Source organism: Pongo abelii, chromosome X (genome assembly GCF_028885655.2).
Source record: "Pongo abelii isolate AG06213 chromosome X, NHGRI_mPonAbe1-v2.0_pri, whole genome shotgun sequence".
NCBI lineage: Eukaryota > Metazoa > Chordata > Mammalia > Primates > Hominidae > Pongo > Pongo abelii.
In genome coordinates, this window is record NC_072008.2 from 11283186 (window position 1) to 11299515 (window position 16330).

Here is a 16330-nt window from a genome sequence, read left to right on the forward strand (position 1 = left end):
CATCTGCATTCCTTGGCTCATGGCCTCTTTCTCCATCTTTGAAGCCAGCAACATTGCATCTCTCTGACCATACTTCCATAGTCACATATCTCCCTGATTACAGCTGGGAGAATTTCTGCACTTTCAAGTACCCATGTGATTAGTTTGAGCCCACCTAGACAATCCAGGATAATCTCCCTATCTCAAGGACCTTAACTCATCACATTTGCAAAGTTCCTTTTGGCTTGTGAGGTATCATATTCACAAGTTCCAGGGATGTGGATGTGGCCATCATTGGGGGTCCATTATTTTGCCTACTACAGATATATTCTCAACTGCCATGTCCCTCTTCACCTTCATTGAATTGAACTAGAAAAGTCCTAACTCGAAAGAGGATATTTGGATTAACTAAGGCTGGGGAATTAAAAGTCCGAAATGGTGTATTTAGCTTAAGAGTGTTTAGATACCAGGATGTTTATTTTTCATTTAAAGTTCCCAGCTACTAACCTCAAACGGACCTTTTGGCCTGTCCTGCAATCCTCTGACATTGCTGGCCCGTTAGCTGCCCTCTCTTCCACTCCTCTCCTCTTTCCTCAAACCTCCAGGACCTCTTCGCCATCCTCACTCCTAGTGGATTAAATTGCTTCCTATTTTGTTGGATGCTGAGAAGCAATCTGGAGTAAAATCCCACGTGCTCTCCCACCATCTTCTAACTTGCATCAGTGTCCATATAACTAGTGCCCATCTATCATTATAGTGTAAAAGAAGGTCAAACCCTCCACTTGTACTCTGGATCCCACCCTTGTGGTCTACTCTAGGAAATCACCCACTAATTTCCCAACTCCCCCATCCTCAATTCTTTCCTCTCTGTGGTAAATTCTGGCAGCTGATGATTATGTTATAATAGCATTCATTTGAACCCTGGAAGCACCAGACTCACAGGAGAGGGTTCTGCAAATAGATAACCACAAATAAATCCCTATGATCATCCTAATGTGACAGAGAACAGAAATGTGAACTTGACTATGTGTCCATTTTCATTGTATCTTGATTTTCATTATATCCTATTGGGCTTGGCATCATTTCTTTAGGCTTTAGGTCCTGGCTACAGTATTTATTTTCCTGTGAAAATTATTCACACAGTGAATCTGACCCTGTTTAGAACCTCCATTTGAAGGTTTGCATGGGGATCAAGTGGCCACATTTAGACCAAAGCTACTGTCATAGAGCTTGCCACCAGCCACACATTCCAAGGATCTCAGTAAATATTTGATGTCCATATTCATATGCCCAATTCAGTAGCTTCAGAAACCCTCATGTGATGCCTGTTTCTTTCACCAGCCACACAATTCCCTCTCTCCTCTATAAATGAGAAAATTATTTGTAAATCATTAGTTCCTATTTTGACAGAAAATATGAAAATAACTGCTGTGGCCTGGGAATATCTTCAAACATTTCGATAGCACAAATCTTTCTCTGGATGTGCGGATAACCACACAGCCTCAGAAATAATCAATGGAGACAGAGCCTCTAGTAGACAAGTTTTATAAAATTGTTTTTGGTAAAGGTTATTTGTTTAGTGGACTCTTTAAAAAGCAGGAACAAAGAGAAAAATCAACTGGATTTAAAAACAAAGCCACAGAGAGTATCTGTTCCCTGATATCTTATCTGATGTGCATTCAAACCAAGTTTCAAAAAATTTTCAAAGTCATCATTCCCTTCACTACAAATTAAGTTTGCTAACAATATTGCCATTTTTTTCCCTTAGGAATGAAAAGAATGTCTGTCCTTATTAAAGGGAGACAAAACTCTTGGCCCGGGCCCCACATGGGCCACTTTGTGAGTTATGTTGGAGGGAGAACAGGCCTCATCTCCACCTTACAACCAAACCAATACCAGGTAAGGCAGGAGGGCCTTTCTTAAGGATAAGAGCGACATGGCCTGACAGTCACTAGTATTCATTTATCACAATTGCCTAAGTGATTTTCTTCTTATTTGAGCTGAGGGTCTCTATGTGTGAGATTAGCATGAAAAAATAAAATAGGGTGGGGATTTCCTCTTGGAAAGAATATGCTGTGGTTGTGGTAGTGAACAAACCGTGACTTAGCCAAAGGTGCAAGGCATATGCCAGTGAAATATGCATGTCTTGTCAGCCCATTGGCCTTGCCTATCTCTCTCTTCTGAACTCTGTCATGACCTCCAATGGAGTCTCAGGTTCTGCTTCAAGAAAAAACGTGGCCCTAAGGCTCACTATCCAAAGAAAAACTCTGGTCAGTGTTTTTGTGCTACTCTTTCTGGTCAAAGAACTGAGCCTCCTACTGCAGAGGCAAGTCGCCCAAGCTCACGTGTGTGAGGAGTGCCAGGATAAGTTCACAAGTCCTAGTCTTTAGACCTCCAAGCCAGCATTCTTTCTGTTAGCCACAGGTGAGCCAAGAGAACTGCACCACTGGCACTGTGGGTGACAGAATGTGAATGTATGTGTGTACAGCAAGGTAAGTCAACTTCAGCACATGGGGCCTGATAATTTTTGTTGCAGGGGGCTGTCCTATTTATTATAGGGTGTTGGGCAGCATCCTCAGCCTTTACCCACTAGATGCTAGGAGCATCCATCCCCTAAGCTGCAACAACCAAAAGTATATCCAGACATTGCCAGATGTCCCCAGGGCATGGGGAGCAAAATCAACCCTGCTTGAGAACCATCTATTTGTGTGTATATGTATATACATATATATGCACATATGTTGTGTATATATATATATGAACTATTTATGAATAAATATTCATGAAGCATCCCCTCAACCTCCTCCAAAAGAAAACAAAGTAGAAAAGAAGTTTTGCAGATACCAAAATCCTCCGTGGAAATATTCTAGCTTCTAGAAGCTTCCTATCCCTCTTCTGCTTTCCTTTAAGTTTCAGGCACACTGCCCAATGTTGCTTTTCATGGCAGATTTACTTTATGTGTATAACATCATAGTTTTTCATTCTCCCTCAAAGTAGGTGTCTGCTACATACTAATACAAATTAAAAAGTGCCTTTATAGGCCAGGTGCAGTGGCTCACGCCTGTAATCCCAGCACAGCACTTTGGGAGGCTGAGGCAGGCAGATCACAAGGTCAAGGGATTGAGACCATCCTGGCCAACATGGTGAAACCCTGTCTCTACTAAAAATACAAAAATTAGCTGGGCGTGGTGGTGTGCACCTATAATCCCAGCTACTCGGGAGGCTGAGGTAGGAGAATCACTTGAACCCAGGAGGCGGAGGTTGCAGTGAGCCAAGGTTGTGCCACTGCACTCCAGCTTGGCAACAGAGCAAGACTCCATCTCAAAAAAAAAAAAAAAAAAAAAGTACCTTTATAGACAGTAGTAAACATACAGAGACAAAGTTTTATGGATTCAAGGAATTCAAGTACATGTGTCTCATCTTTACTGGAATCAGGATCTGTTTAAAAAACAAACATCAGCCAATCAGGTGTGCACTGGCTCCAGTGCAACATACAACACACCAGCTGAAAAACTGGCTAAAAAGGAGTTAAGTTCGGTAAAATCCCTGATTCTGAGTTGGCATAGGGTCAAACGACAAGTTTAACAGAGTGTTAAGGCATTCTTTTCAAATGGGTTATTTTGAAACCAAACTGAGATAGACACAGCTTTTCTTCTGACCGTTTAAGATGACCTTCCTGAAAATTATTTTTAATTGGTTGTTCAGAATCCATATAGACTGTTGATATACACACAGCTTTCCTTTGTAATGCTCCAAGTTGACCTTCCCTTTAAATAAACGTATTACCTGACATGCAAATTGTCCCTCTTGAACATGTCCTTCAAATGGACACTAATGCCAGCCAACAACCAAGAAGCTGTAGTTTCCTTCCTGTGTGAATATTAGGTGTGAGAAGAGTTCACAGCTCACGGCTTTGGCAGAGCCAATATTTGACTTGCAGTGTTCCCCAGCAGAAAGGCAGAAGAGGCCTTACCTTTGGGAATGGTGATCTGACAGCTCAGGTCACAGTCCTGTTGCAACTGATAAAAAGCCACTTCCTGCAGCCGGGCCCTCTCCAGCTCTGAGAGACTCTGGATGGGGACTGACCTCAGCCGTACACTGCGGCCTGACATGCTGTTCCAGGTGAAATCACCCTGTAGGCCAAAAAAAAAAAAAAAAATCAAGAGTTACAGAGTTCACTTACCTCTCACAAATCTCATCCTCTCTTAGTAATAAAGTCAAGCAAACCACCTTTGTGTTCCAAAATTGGGTCTCAATTCCCAAAGTCAAATCCTCTTTTAGTTCACTGTGGATTTTCTCAGTTAGTTGCAAATGTCAAAATCTCAAGTATCTGCTGGGTCACATGATCTTATCTCATTATGCATATAGGCCCGAGGAAGCTATGTAGAAAGATACTGTGAGGGTCCTACTTCCTCCTTTTTATGGGAACACATGGGAACTTCTAACTTTTGTGAAATACTGTGCTGCTGCTGATTGCCATCACACACATCAGATATAGGGGGATGAGTGTGTATGGCGAGCCTACCGTGTGCCAGAGGCTGCACCAAGGGAATTTTTTAAAATTGGCAAAAAAAAATGGTACATATTCATGGGGCACATGGTGATATTTCTATACATATAGTTATTAGATATATATTTCTAATAATTAGTAACTAATCTCAAACATTTATTATTTCTTTGGTTGCTAACATTCAATATCCTCCTTCTAGCTATTTGAGATTATATATTACTGTTAACCATAGTCAAGGGCTTTTTAGTTAATCCCTCCAACAACCTTACGAGGTGGTTAACATTTTTTACCTATCTCATGTAAAATTTAATAATATAATCTAGTATAATATATGATAATATATTATAATAGTAAAGTTTATACTTATGGTATATTATATGAATAGTATAGTAACATATATTATCTATACATATAGTAATATAATATAGATGATGAAACTGAGGCTTGAGGAGGTTAAGTAATTCTCCCCAAATCATAAAACTCACTCATAAGATTTGGAATGAGGACTCAAGCTAAGAATGTAGGGCTTTAAACTCTATGCTAATATTGTAACCACTAAGGTTCTATTTGTAGCACTCTCATGAGTTATTGTGAACACAATAAGCTTAGAGATATGATCATTAGGAAGACGTTCAGTATTTATGGAGACATTTGATGCTAAAATACTCCACATCAAAGACTCAAAGCAAAGATTCCCACAATCCTAAAAGTGTACTCATGTGTACACATGCATACCCTTGCAGCCCACTGAGGGTGAATGGCTCCACCCTCAATGCAGACAGTGAGAAAGTGATGTCCAAAGAAAAAGTACTTTACAATCCTCTGAAACCCAGTGTCTCCTTACTAAAGACTTCTTGTGAATCTCATATATCAGGAATGCTGCAACAGATTTGAGGAGGCAGCTACTGTTGCTCAATGATCAAGAAAGAAAAGTTCTATCAGGGAAGGAAAGGTGCTGGCCCACGCAGGGACTCATTGCAATAAATGGAACACTTATAGAATCCCATAAGACTTCACCATCTTAAAGAAGTCACTCACCTGGACGTGGTGGCTCACACCTGTAATCCCAGCACTTTGGGAGGCCAAGGTGGATGGATCACCTGAGGTCGGGAGTTCAAGACCAGCCTGGCCAACATGGCAAAAGCCCGTCTCTACTAAAAATATAAAATTAGCCGGGCATGGTGGCACATGCCTGTAGTCCCAGCTACTTGGGAGGCCGAGGCAGGAGAATCGCTTGAACCTGGGAGGGGGAGGTTGCAGTGAGCCAAGATCACGCCACTGCATTCCAGCCTGGGCAACAAGAGCAAAACTCTGTCTTAAAAAAAAAAAAAAAAAAGTCACTCACCTTAAAGAAGGGAGACAGAAAGACTGGTCCTGGCAACAAAGTGCCATAGCACTTTGTTTCACACTGGTGGCAAATTCCTGCCTAGTGTATTCATTCCAAAAGTGAATGGCACGATGTTAATTCTTTGATATTTTCCCTCTTTATCTGGGATTTCATTCATTCATTTAATACATGAATATATTATACTCTGGTAGGGGCAGAAAATGAACAGGGTAAGTAAAAGGAATGGTGTGTGAAATAATGATAACTGCTAGGAAGGAGAAAAAGGCAAAGAAGGGGAAGTAGAAGAAAGGAATTTGCAGTTTTAGAGACAGCAGCCAGGAAGACCTCACTGAGAAGGCAAAATTTGAGCAAGTGTTAAAGAAGTTATGGCTTTTCGTTTCTTTGCCTTGACATGTATGAATTACACCCAGTGGATGATGAAGACTAGCAGGAACCCAGGAGGAGCTCAGGGAGGGTGATGCAGGAGGGGATGTGGGGAGAGGAGTGAGTGAGCAAATCTAGTCAAAGTGAGGAGGCTGCAGTCACATTCAGTGAACAGAAGAAAATTCTTCTGGGGCCAGTGTATTTTGAATTTTTTCTTTCTTTTATGTTTTTGGTATAACCAGACTAAGAAAAAATAGGACATACAGATATTATGGTTGGGGACTCAGGCCTTGGGTGTACCCCTCACTCACACCCTCTAAGCTTAGAGAACCACAAGGAACACTATTGGGGAATTTTTTTTATTATTATTTTCTCCCAGAGAGAAAGTCCCCAGATGAGTTTATAAATTTTAGATATCAAGCTTAGGTACCTAAGGGAGCTGATTGTTATTTGAAGTGTCAAAGCAGAATTACATACCTATTCTTTAAAAGCAATCAAAGATGTGACCTCCAATGGGCTTAATTATCTGTAGTAGGGGTTTGACAATCTTTTTCCGTAAAGACCACATAGAAAATATATCAGGCTTTGTGAGCCATGTGATCTCTGTTACAACTACTCAACTCTGGCTTGGTGGCATGAAAGCAGCCACAGATAATTTATAAATCAGTGAGTGTGGCCATATTCCAATAAAACTTTATTTACAAAAACAGCAGGCTGGTTTTGGCTGGCGGGCTGGAGTTTCCCAACCTGTGAACTATAGCTTATGACTGAAATAAAGTAATTCCTGGAAGGGACATTTTGTTCTTATTTACTAAGTCCTCCTGGTTAATTAATTCAAACAATATTTAATAAGCACAGATGAGATGCTAAGCTCTGTGGTAGGCTTGGGACTATTAAGATGACAACACAGTCCTCATCCTCAGAGTTAACTTTCAGGTAGGAAGAACACAAACAATCCATAAAACACAGAGATTGTGATACTAGAAGTAAGTACTAAATGCAACGAATGCCTAGGAGACAAGGCTTTGTTATCTATCTGGAGGATCAAGGAAAGCTTTATAGAGAAGGTAGTGTTTCAATGGAGGCTTGAAAGTTGAGTAAGAGGGGGCAGGGTTCGCCCAGTAGCAATGCAACTTTAGCAGCAGGTGCAAAGGCAAATGAGTTTGAGAAAACAGGCTTGTTCAGGGAATTACAAGGCTGGAAGGAGGAAAATGGCAAGAGGTGAAGCCAAGCAGAAGTCAGGGCCAGATTCTGTAGGGCCGTCTCTGTTGGCAATGCAAACCAGATTAGATTTTCCTCCATAGATGATGGCTAGTCATTCAGGAACTTTGAGCTAGAGAGGAACATGAGCAGATTTGAAATATAGGGAAGATGACTGGAAACAAGTTTCCTAAGGAATTAAAGGCGAGAGCAAGTCAAAGATGTGGAGATGAGAAAAGACTCCATGCTAAGTAGGATGCTGATTCCAATTTGAACAGACACGGGAGAAACTTAGAACCACATAGATGCTGGAGAATAAACTGGATGCAGTCAGGGGAAGAGAAGGAGTAATCTAGGATGACTCTTGAGTTTCTAGTTTCAGCAACTGGGCAGATAGTAACACTAATCACCAAGATGGGGAATGGCAGAGGGAATTATGTTTGCAGGGGGAGAAGGAAGGTCACCCAGTTTTGGACATGGTGAAAATGGTATTTTCTTTTGAAAAAACAGAATTAAAACATTACTAAGTCTGGCAAAACAGAACCTGGCCAATTTATATTTTTCTTGAGCTTTGATTTTGTTCTCTCAATTAAAACAGTTCCAACACAATCAAATAATATATGTTTTTTCAAACTGTTTACAAATGACTACACTTAGCATAATAAAAAGTGAAGTGCAATGCTTCAAGTTTACTTTAGTCCATTATATGTTGCAGCCCACGGTTCTTAACTTCTTGGATTTTTAAACTTCTTTGTTATATTTGGAATTGTTAACCAAAAGAGAGATCTAAGGTTATTTTGTTATGGCAGACCCAGTTGACCAAGACAATATCCGTATTTTTTGTTTCCTTATTTTTACTTTTTAAATTTCTGTGGGTTCATAGTAGGTTTATATATTTATGGGGTACATGAGATGTTTTGATACAGGCAGGCAATGCATAATAATCATCATGGAGAATGGGGTATCCGTCCCCTCAAGCATTTATCCTTTGAATTACAAACAATCCAATTCCACTCTTTAAGTTATTTTAAAAATGTACAGTTAAGTTATTGTTGACTATAGTCACCCTGTTGTGCTATCAAATAGTAGGTCTTATTCATTATTTCTAATTATTTTCTGTAGCCATTAACTATCCCCACCTCCCCCGATCCCCCACACTGCCCTTCCCAGCCTGTGGTAACCATCCTTCTACTCTCTATCCATGAGTTCAATTGTTTTGATTTTTAGATCCCACAAATAAGTAAGAACATGTGATGTTTGTCTTTCTGTGCCTGGCTTACTTCACTTAGCATGATGATCTCCAGTTTCATCCATGTTGTTGCAAATGACAGGATCTCATTCTTTTTTATGGCTGCATAATACTCCATTGTGTATATGTACCACATTTTCTTTGTCCATTTTTTTTTCTGAAGTTCTCTGATGATTCTCCCATGCAGCCAGGGTTGAGAACCACTGAACTCAAGGCTTGAACAGATTCTAGTTTGAGTGTGCGTCCACATTGTTCAGTTAGGCTATAATAAGTGCTATGTAGTAAGTCTAGAAAATCCAAGAAGTCCTCCATTGTCAAAGAAAGATACAAATCTACCAAGGGAAAGAAAGCTATTTCTATGACAGTCATAATAGAAAGGATGTTACTTTTTGAAACTGAGAGTAAGCATGATCCTGCTTTCTTTTATTAAACAAATGAAGTGATGACATAATCCTTATTTTTTCACTCAACAAAAAAATTGACTTGAACCTGACACTCTCAGAAGCCACTCTTAGCCACTACAATATTCTGGCTGGTTGTTGCAAGCTTGTGAGTTGCCCCTCTGCCCACGTTTTGTTCTGTGGAGGTAGAGAGAAGTACAGTAAGGCGTAATCGGGTGGAAGGTGTGGTTGGTAGAATAATGTCTCCCCTAAAGACGTCCATACCCGAATCCCAGGAACCAGTGAGTATGTTATTTTACATGGTAAAAGGGACTTTGCAGATGCTATTAATTTCAGATTATTGAGATGGAGAGATTATTCTGAATTATCCAGGTGGGTCCAATGTCATCACAAGGAGAGAGGTAGAGGCAGAAGCGAGACAAAAATGTGATAATGGAAGCAGAGGTGGGAGAGAGAAAGATTTGAAAGAGCTTGGCTGCTAGCTTTACAGATGGAAAAAGGAGCCACAAGACAAGAAATGCACACAGCTTCTAGTGCAGGAAAAGCCAAGGATTCTCTCCTGGAGCCTCCAGAAGGAACATGGCCTTTTATTTTAGCCCAGTGAGGCCCACATCAGACTTCTGACCTCCAGAACTGTAAAATATTAAGTTTGTGTTGTAAGTTTGTGACAATTTGTTATGGCAGCAATAGGAAATGAATCCAAGAGTAGGGGGGAGCATTAGAAAAGGAAGTTGGTGGGGTGAAGGGCATGCTCCCAGACACTTAAAAAAGTAGGTTTTGACCTTCCATCAGATTCTTATCTCCCTGCTACCTGATGCTAAGGTGCTGCTTCATACTACAGGTACCACCACCAATGATTTGTGCTGGAGAGGTCCCAAGACTGGAATTCTGAAATCACTTTTCCCATAAAATAGAATTATAGAAAATTACATATAGTAAATACTTTACGCTCTGTGGGTCTTATGGTCTCTGCCACAATTACTCAACTTTTGCCATTGTAGGGCAAAAACAGCCATAGACCCTACATAAACAAAAATTCCAAAAATTTTATCTATGACATGAAAATTCAAGGCTCATATAATTTTATGTGTACAAAATATCCTTCCTTCAAAATTTTTTCAACTATTTAGAAATGTAAACATAATTCTTAGCTTGCAAGTCATACAAAAACGGGCATCAGGCTGCTTTTGGCCCACTGGCTGTTGTTTGCCAACCCCTGATATAGAGATTAGGGTCATTTAGTGCCCTACACATATTTATGTAGCATCTACAGCCATGTTCCAGCAACCTAGTCCTAGGGCCTTGCATTATCAGCCATATATAACAGCTAGATTCAGGAGGGCAAGACCCTTGTCTGGCTTATTCATTTTGATGTTCTCGGTATCTAAGGCAGTACCTGGCACTTAACAGCCCCTGAATAAATATTTGTCAGTCTCGGGACTAATGAACCAGGCACATCATGAGTTAAATAAATTGGAAACCTAACCAACCCATACAATGTTGTATATATGTGGGAAACTGTATTCTGGATTTGAATAAACCATTAAGAGACAGTCTTTCGAAATAGCCTGTTGATAAGCCAAGAAAAACCCATGCCAGTACATGAGGGGAGAAAATAAATGTGATAATAAGTGATGCGGAGAAGAGTTAATCCGTGATACCTATACCCACCCATCAGACTTCATAGGAGCAGTAAGACATGAACACAAAGGTCATAGTTTCCCTTTGACTCTCATGGCATGGACCATAAAGTGATAAACAAGCACCCAGGAAGGGCACCAAAGCCTACCAGCACAGTCTAGAATATGTTTCTGGCAGTTTCTCAAGGCTCACATGCATGGTCCAGACCAGCATTTTTCTTTGGTGACTGTTTATCTTATAAATGAATGACTCATTTGACGGCTTTCTGAATCTAGTCTTTTGAGTGGTCATCATGGAATTTTTTTAACAATTGAAAATGGATGATTTCAAGTTTGTTTAGATTTTATAAATGTAGATGAAAATGAAATTCACCCAATGTCTCTGGATAGACTAAAGACCTTGGCAGTTGTAAAAATATCTTTCTATTCTAGGGTACTATGTGACAGCATTAATAAAGGGCAGCAATATGATAAAATGATATAGGATAATGGTCCTTGGTGGGGTAACGTTGCCCCCAGTGAGCATTTAGCAATGTCTGGAGACATTTTTGGTTGTTATAACTGGGGCAGCATTTGACAGTGGCAGCTAGAAGATAGAGGCTAGGGATGCTGCTAAGCACCTTATAACGCACAGGACTACTGCCTAAAATCAACAACTATCTGGATCAACATGTCTACAGTGCAGAGGTTGAGAAACCTTGGTTTAGCATAAATAAGTCTGCTGTTAAGCCCAGATTACATATAATCTCCTTAAAATGATGGTGCTGGGAAATATTAACAATTATTTATATATTTTGTTTATCATAAAAAATATGCACTATATATTCATATATATATCATGCATTACTTTGTGTATTTCACATGTATTTTTCTACATATTATACACATAAACAGAATCATAGGGCTTATTTTAAGCTAGTATTAATAAGTACAAACACTACAAACCTAATTAAAAGAAGCAAACCAAAAAAAGTTTGAAAATAGAGTCTTGATTAACTGGAGAACAACTCACCAAAAGTGTTAACTAAAGAGATTTCCTTCCCACCAGAAGTATATGTCTCTATGTTTAGAAAAAAAGAAGCAAAAGACAAACTAAAACCCAAACAATCTAATATCTATGCTTTATTCAGAAAGTCATTCTTTTGAGCTAAGTTGCATCTTTACTAACAGACTTGATTTTCCCATGAAATAAAATTGATTGAAATAATTTTGGTTTTGTTCTACACCACATTGTTTTCTTACATCCTTGGGGCTAGTCTCTAATTGCAGCATCTCTTTAATCTCATCCAACTGTAAACTCCCCAGGGCCAAACAAGGGGTGAGGCAGGGCTGTTCAAAATGTGGTTTGTGGACCCAAGGCATCGGAATCACCTGGGCAGATGATCATTGTTAAACATGTAGGTTCCTTCGGCTCTAAGGTAGATTTAGAGAATTAGAGTCACAAGGAATAGGTCCCAAGCACCTCCATTATAAAGCAGCATCCCCGGATGAGTCTTACTTTTTGCATAATAAAGGTTGAGTCTCACTGGTATGGTGGTGAAGACTTGGATTCAAATAGATGGCAGTTCTTTGGTAAGATTCAGAAAATCTCTGATCATCAGTTTTCTCATTATTAACATGGAGAAAAGAACAAGATTTAACTCTCAGTTTGTAGTGATAATATCAGACAATACAAATGAATTTCTTGTGGAAGGCTTATAAGCTCCCACAAGACCTGAATAAATGGAAATTTAAGTTATAATTAATATTAATCATCACCACTCTAAATTTGCATCACCATCTGATGTGGTTTGGATGTTTGTCCCCTCCAAATCTCATGTTGAAATATAATCACTAATGTTGGAGGTGGGGCCTGGTGGGAGGTGTTTGCATCATGAGGGTGGATCCCTCATGAATATCTTGGTACTGTCCTTGCAGTAGTGAATTCTTGCTCTGAGTTCATGTGAGATATGGTTGTTTAAAAGGGCGTGGCACTTCTTCCCTCTCTCTCTTGCTTCTGTTCTTACCATGTGACAGGCTGGCTCCCTGTTGCCTTCCATCCTGAGTAAAAGTTTCCCAAGGGCATTACTAGAAGCTGAGCAGATGACACCACCATGCTTCCTGTATAGCCTGCAGAACTGTGAACCAATTAAACCTCTTTTCCTTTCTTTATAAATTACCCAGTCTCAGGTATTTTTATGGTGATACAAGAAGGACCTAACACAGCATCTTAACTTGGAAGTATTAGAGACACCAAAAACTCTTAAGAAATGTGTGCTGAATTACACAGCAAGTTTTACAAGGTGATAAGAGGTAAAGAAGGAGGTAGCACAGGGTGAGGGGAATAGGAGTGCTGCATGAGCTACCAGGAGAGCCTTACAGAGAACATGATTTTTGCACCAACCCTTAAGGAGGTGAGGGAATGAGCCAGGCAGGTTTTGGGAGCCCAGCAGCCCAGGCAGAGACTGGTTGACATAGGTATAGCATAGCATGGTGGCTAAAAGCAAGGGGTGGCAAGCTGGGCTGCCTGAGTTTGAGTCTCAGTTTTGCCACTTACTAGCCAGCCATGTGGCTTTCTAGCAAGCTACTTACACTCCCCCATGCCCCATTTTCCTCATCCGTGAAATGGGGATGATGATAGGGATTTTACTGATACAAGCTGACTAGCCGGGGAGCCAAGTACTGCCTACTGATTGTTTTCATACATCAAGTTTTATTGATTTATGAAAACCACAGCCACACTCATTCATTGTTATTGTCTATGGCAGCCTACAGGCCACAATTGCAGAGTTGAGTTGTTGCAACAGAGACTGCACAGTCCATGAAGCTGCCCTTCCATAAAGGTAACCATCTGGCCCTTTATGGAAAAAGTTTGCTGACCCCTGGACTGGACTAAAAGTAAAGGCACATCTATGATTAGGATCTGCCTTTTGCCATCACCATTTTCCTCCTCTCCTAAGATTTTGTCTCTGAGAAACATCCCAGAGAGCCTGTAAAAAAAAAATCAAACAACATAATTTAGCATATTAGAAAATATGCAAATGCTAGCATGAAATAGAAGTGGTTATCTGCAAATGGCCTGTTCACCTGGGTTACTGATAAACTAAAGAAGTAGAAATGAACATTGTGAAACCCAGGGCTGGGCTAACACCATCTAAAAAAACAAATGTCACTTACATCTTGTTTCCAGTGGAAAGAACCTTTCCAGTGGTTAGCATAGAGGGGACATACTGGAAGTCCTCAAGGGCAAAAATGTCAGAGCAAAAGGTCAATTTCATTTCTGTGTAGTTCCAGTTGAATTGTGGACTTTTCTAATGGCCATCAATTTAATTCTCAGTTCTAAGCGTCTCTCGAGTCTTGGATGGGAGGAAGGTAAGACGGCCTGCACAAATCTCGGGGTTGCAAAAAATGGAAACACTGGCATGAATCAGAAATTTCTTAATGACAGGACCAGCAGCTGATGGTTCTACTTGTCTTTCTCTAATTAAATTTAGTTCACTGAAATTAGAACGACCTCCGGAGATAGATTAGACCTTGAAGATACTGCTCACATTTATAGATGGTCCGCTCTCTGCTAGTTACTGTTCTAAGCCTTTTATTTATATTATCTCATTTAATTCTTACAACAACCTAAGGACTATGTTACCATCATTATTCCCATATTTCAGATGAAGAAACTGAGGCACAGAACTTAAGTAACTTGCCAAGAGCACACACCAATTAAGTGGCAGAGTTAGGATTTGAAGCCAGGCTTTAGGTTCTGGAATTTAGACTCATAACCACTATATGTATTTCATAACATTTCATGATAAACCAATCCAAACCTCTAACCTTACAAATGAGCAAAGCAGCTGCAGTGGCATAATGGGATCTGGGACATCAGGGTCATGTTCCCCTCTTTCCACCACCAAGCCCTTTCATTATGAGACATACCCTTATAATAATGAAAGCCAGACAGTGTTTAAAAATTCAGAGGCTTAAAGTTTCCTCTTTTGTAAAAGACAGCACAAGCACATCCGATTTATTATTAGCCTTATATACTATCCAAACTGTTCCCCTAAACTCATATTTATCATAGCCACAGCAACTAAAATGTTGCACCCATATTCAAGAAGTTAAGAGGGAAAGATAAACCACTTTACCCTTTCAGACTTCAAAGCAGCCTGTGCCCGAATCTTTTACAGAAATCAGCCCAGTTATGCTGTTCTGTTAATCGCGACATAATCCTTTCTGCTTGAGTTTGCTCATTTCAAGCTGCCACAACATCATTAATCTAAAAATAAGGTTCTCATAAATCCATATTGACACAGACAGTTTTTAGCTGTCACACATCTCAGACACTGATCATTCCAGTTTTCTTCCTAAATCACAAGATGGATGTGAAAGAATCACAAAATTTTATCACAATTGTTTTCTGAAAAAGAAGTGTAAGTATAGATATTTATATTGCTTACCCATAAATTATAATCAGCCGCGTCTTTGCTGTCCTCTCTAATCTAACTGAACTAAGCTTGGAGTAGGAAGTTGAGTCTGTTTTAAAAAAATTATTTTTTTGGTAAAAAATGCATCCTGAAATGGCAGATCATATTGAATGTCTGAGAAATGGCCCAGCTGGCATAGCTGTGACTCCCACGATACCTTTTGTTGCCAGAGACCTCCGCTACTGTGAATCTTGGGACCAAAAATATGCAATCTTTTCATCGGATCATTGAGAAGTTCCTGTCCTTTCAGAACGGAGGCAGGCTGTGTCCCTGAGTAAGTGCACAAATGAGTGAGTGCATGTGTTTCTATGTGTGTGTGCGTGTGTGTGTGTGTGTGTGTGAGAGAGAGAGAGAGAGAGGGTGAGACAGAGAGAGAGAGTTGGGGAGGAGGAAAGAGGGGAGAGAAAGGACAAAAAGAATGAGAGAAATTGAAACTGGATTTCCTGTTTCTTATTTTAATACGAGTATTTTGAAGAAATATACTCGAGTTAGAAAAGGATTCCTCTAAAAAAAAAATCCTCTTTTCCACAGGGATCTACAAACGGTAATTGGATTGTAACTGTGCAAACTGTCCTTATTAGGAATCTACCAAAGAATGTTGGAAGCCACTGGTGAAACCCCTGAGAGCAAGATAAAGCACATAGGATGCCTTCTTTGTTTAGGACAAATTCTCAGCTCTTAAATTATATTTTAAAACTACTGACTCCATTTTTCTAACACTAGCCACACACACTAAAAAGCAAAAGTTTTCATTCTCTTTCACACTGAAGCATAACACATGCTCTGTATTTTATCCTCTTTGTGGGACAGCAGTCCTTGAGAAGTTGTTCATTTCCTGAACAGAGGGTGTGGAGGTCAGAGTGAATATACCCACATGGCCATGTCTAAGAGGGTTCAGGATGGGGTGGGGGTTGGGGGTGGCATCCATGAAGAGCAGAGGGAAGAGGGAAGATTAATTCCCATCGCAAATTACCTTGATCTCATGTATTCCACATGGCACCGAGCCAAATACAACTCGAAAAGACATCTTTGTTTCCCAGTCAATAGGAAGTTATAGTTCTCTCATGGGTCTCAAGTGAATTCCAACAAAAGAATCACTGTGATTATAATTGACAAACCGGGAAATGATTTCATGGAAGATCTTACTGATTCAAAATTAAGGACTCGGTATGCTTTTACT

General features: G+C 40.0%; 1 protein-coding gene across 3 annotated transcripts in view; it reads right to left on the reverse strand.

Moving 5' to 3' along the window:
- The window catches only part of ARHGAP6 (Rho GTPase activating protein 6), a 541363-nt gene that overhangs the window by 118051 nt on the left and 406982 nt on the right, over window positions 1–16330 (reverse strand). For 2 of the 3 annotated variants that reach the window (XM_002831374.5, XM_054544332.2), the window contains exon 2: window positions 3953–4112. In XM_002831374.5, the coding sequence (XP_002831420.2) occupies window positions 3953–4112 (160 nt within the window). Of the gene's footprint in view, window positions 1–3952; window positions 4113–15307; window positions 15445–16330 lie in introns of those variants that run through there. The other variant, XM_054544331.2, reaches the window with a different exon arrangement.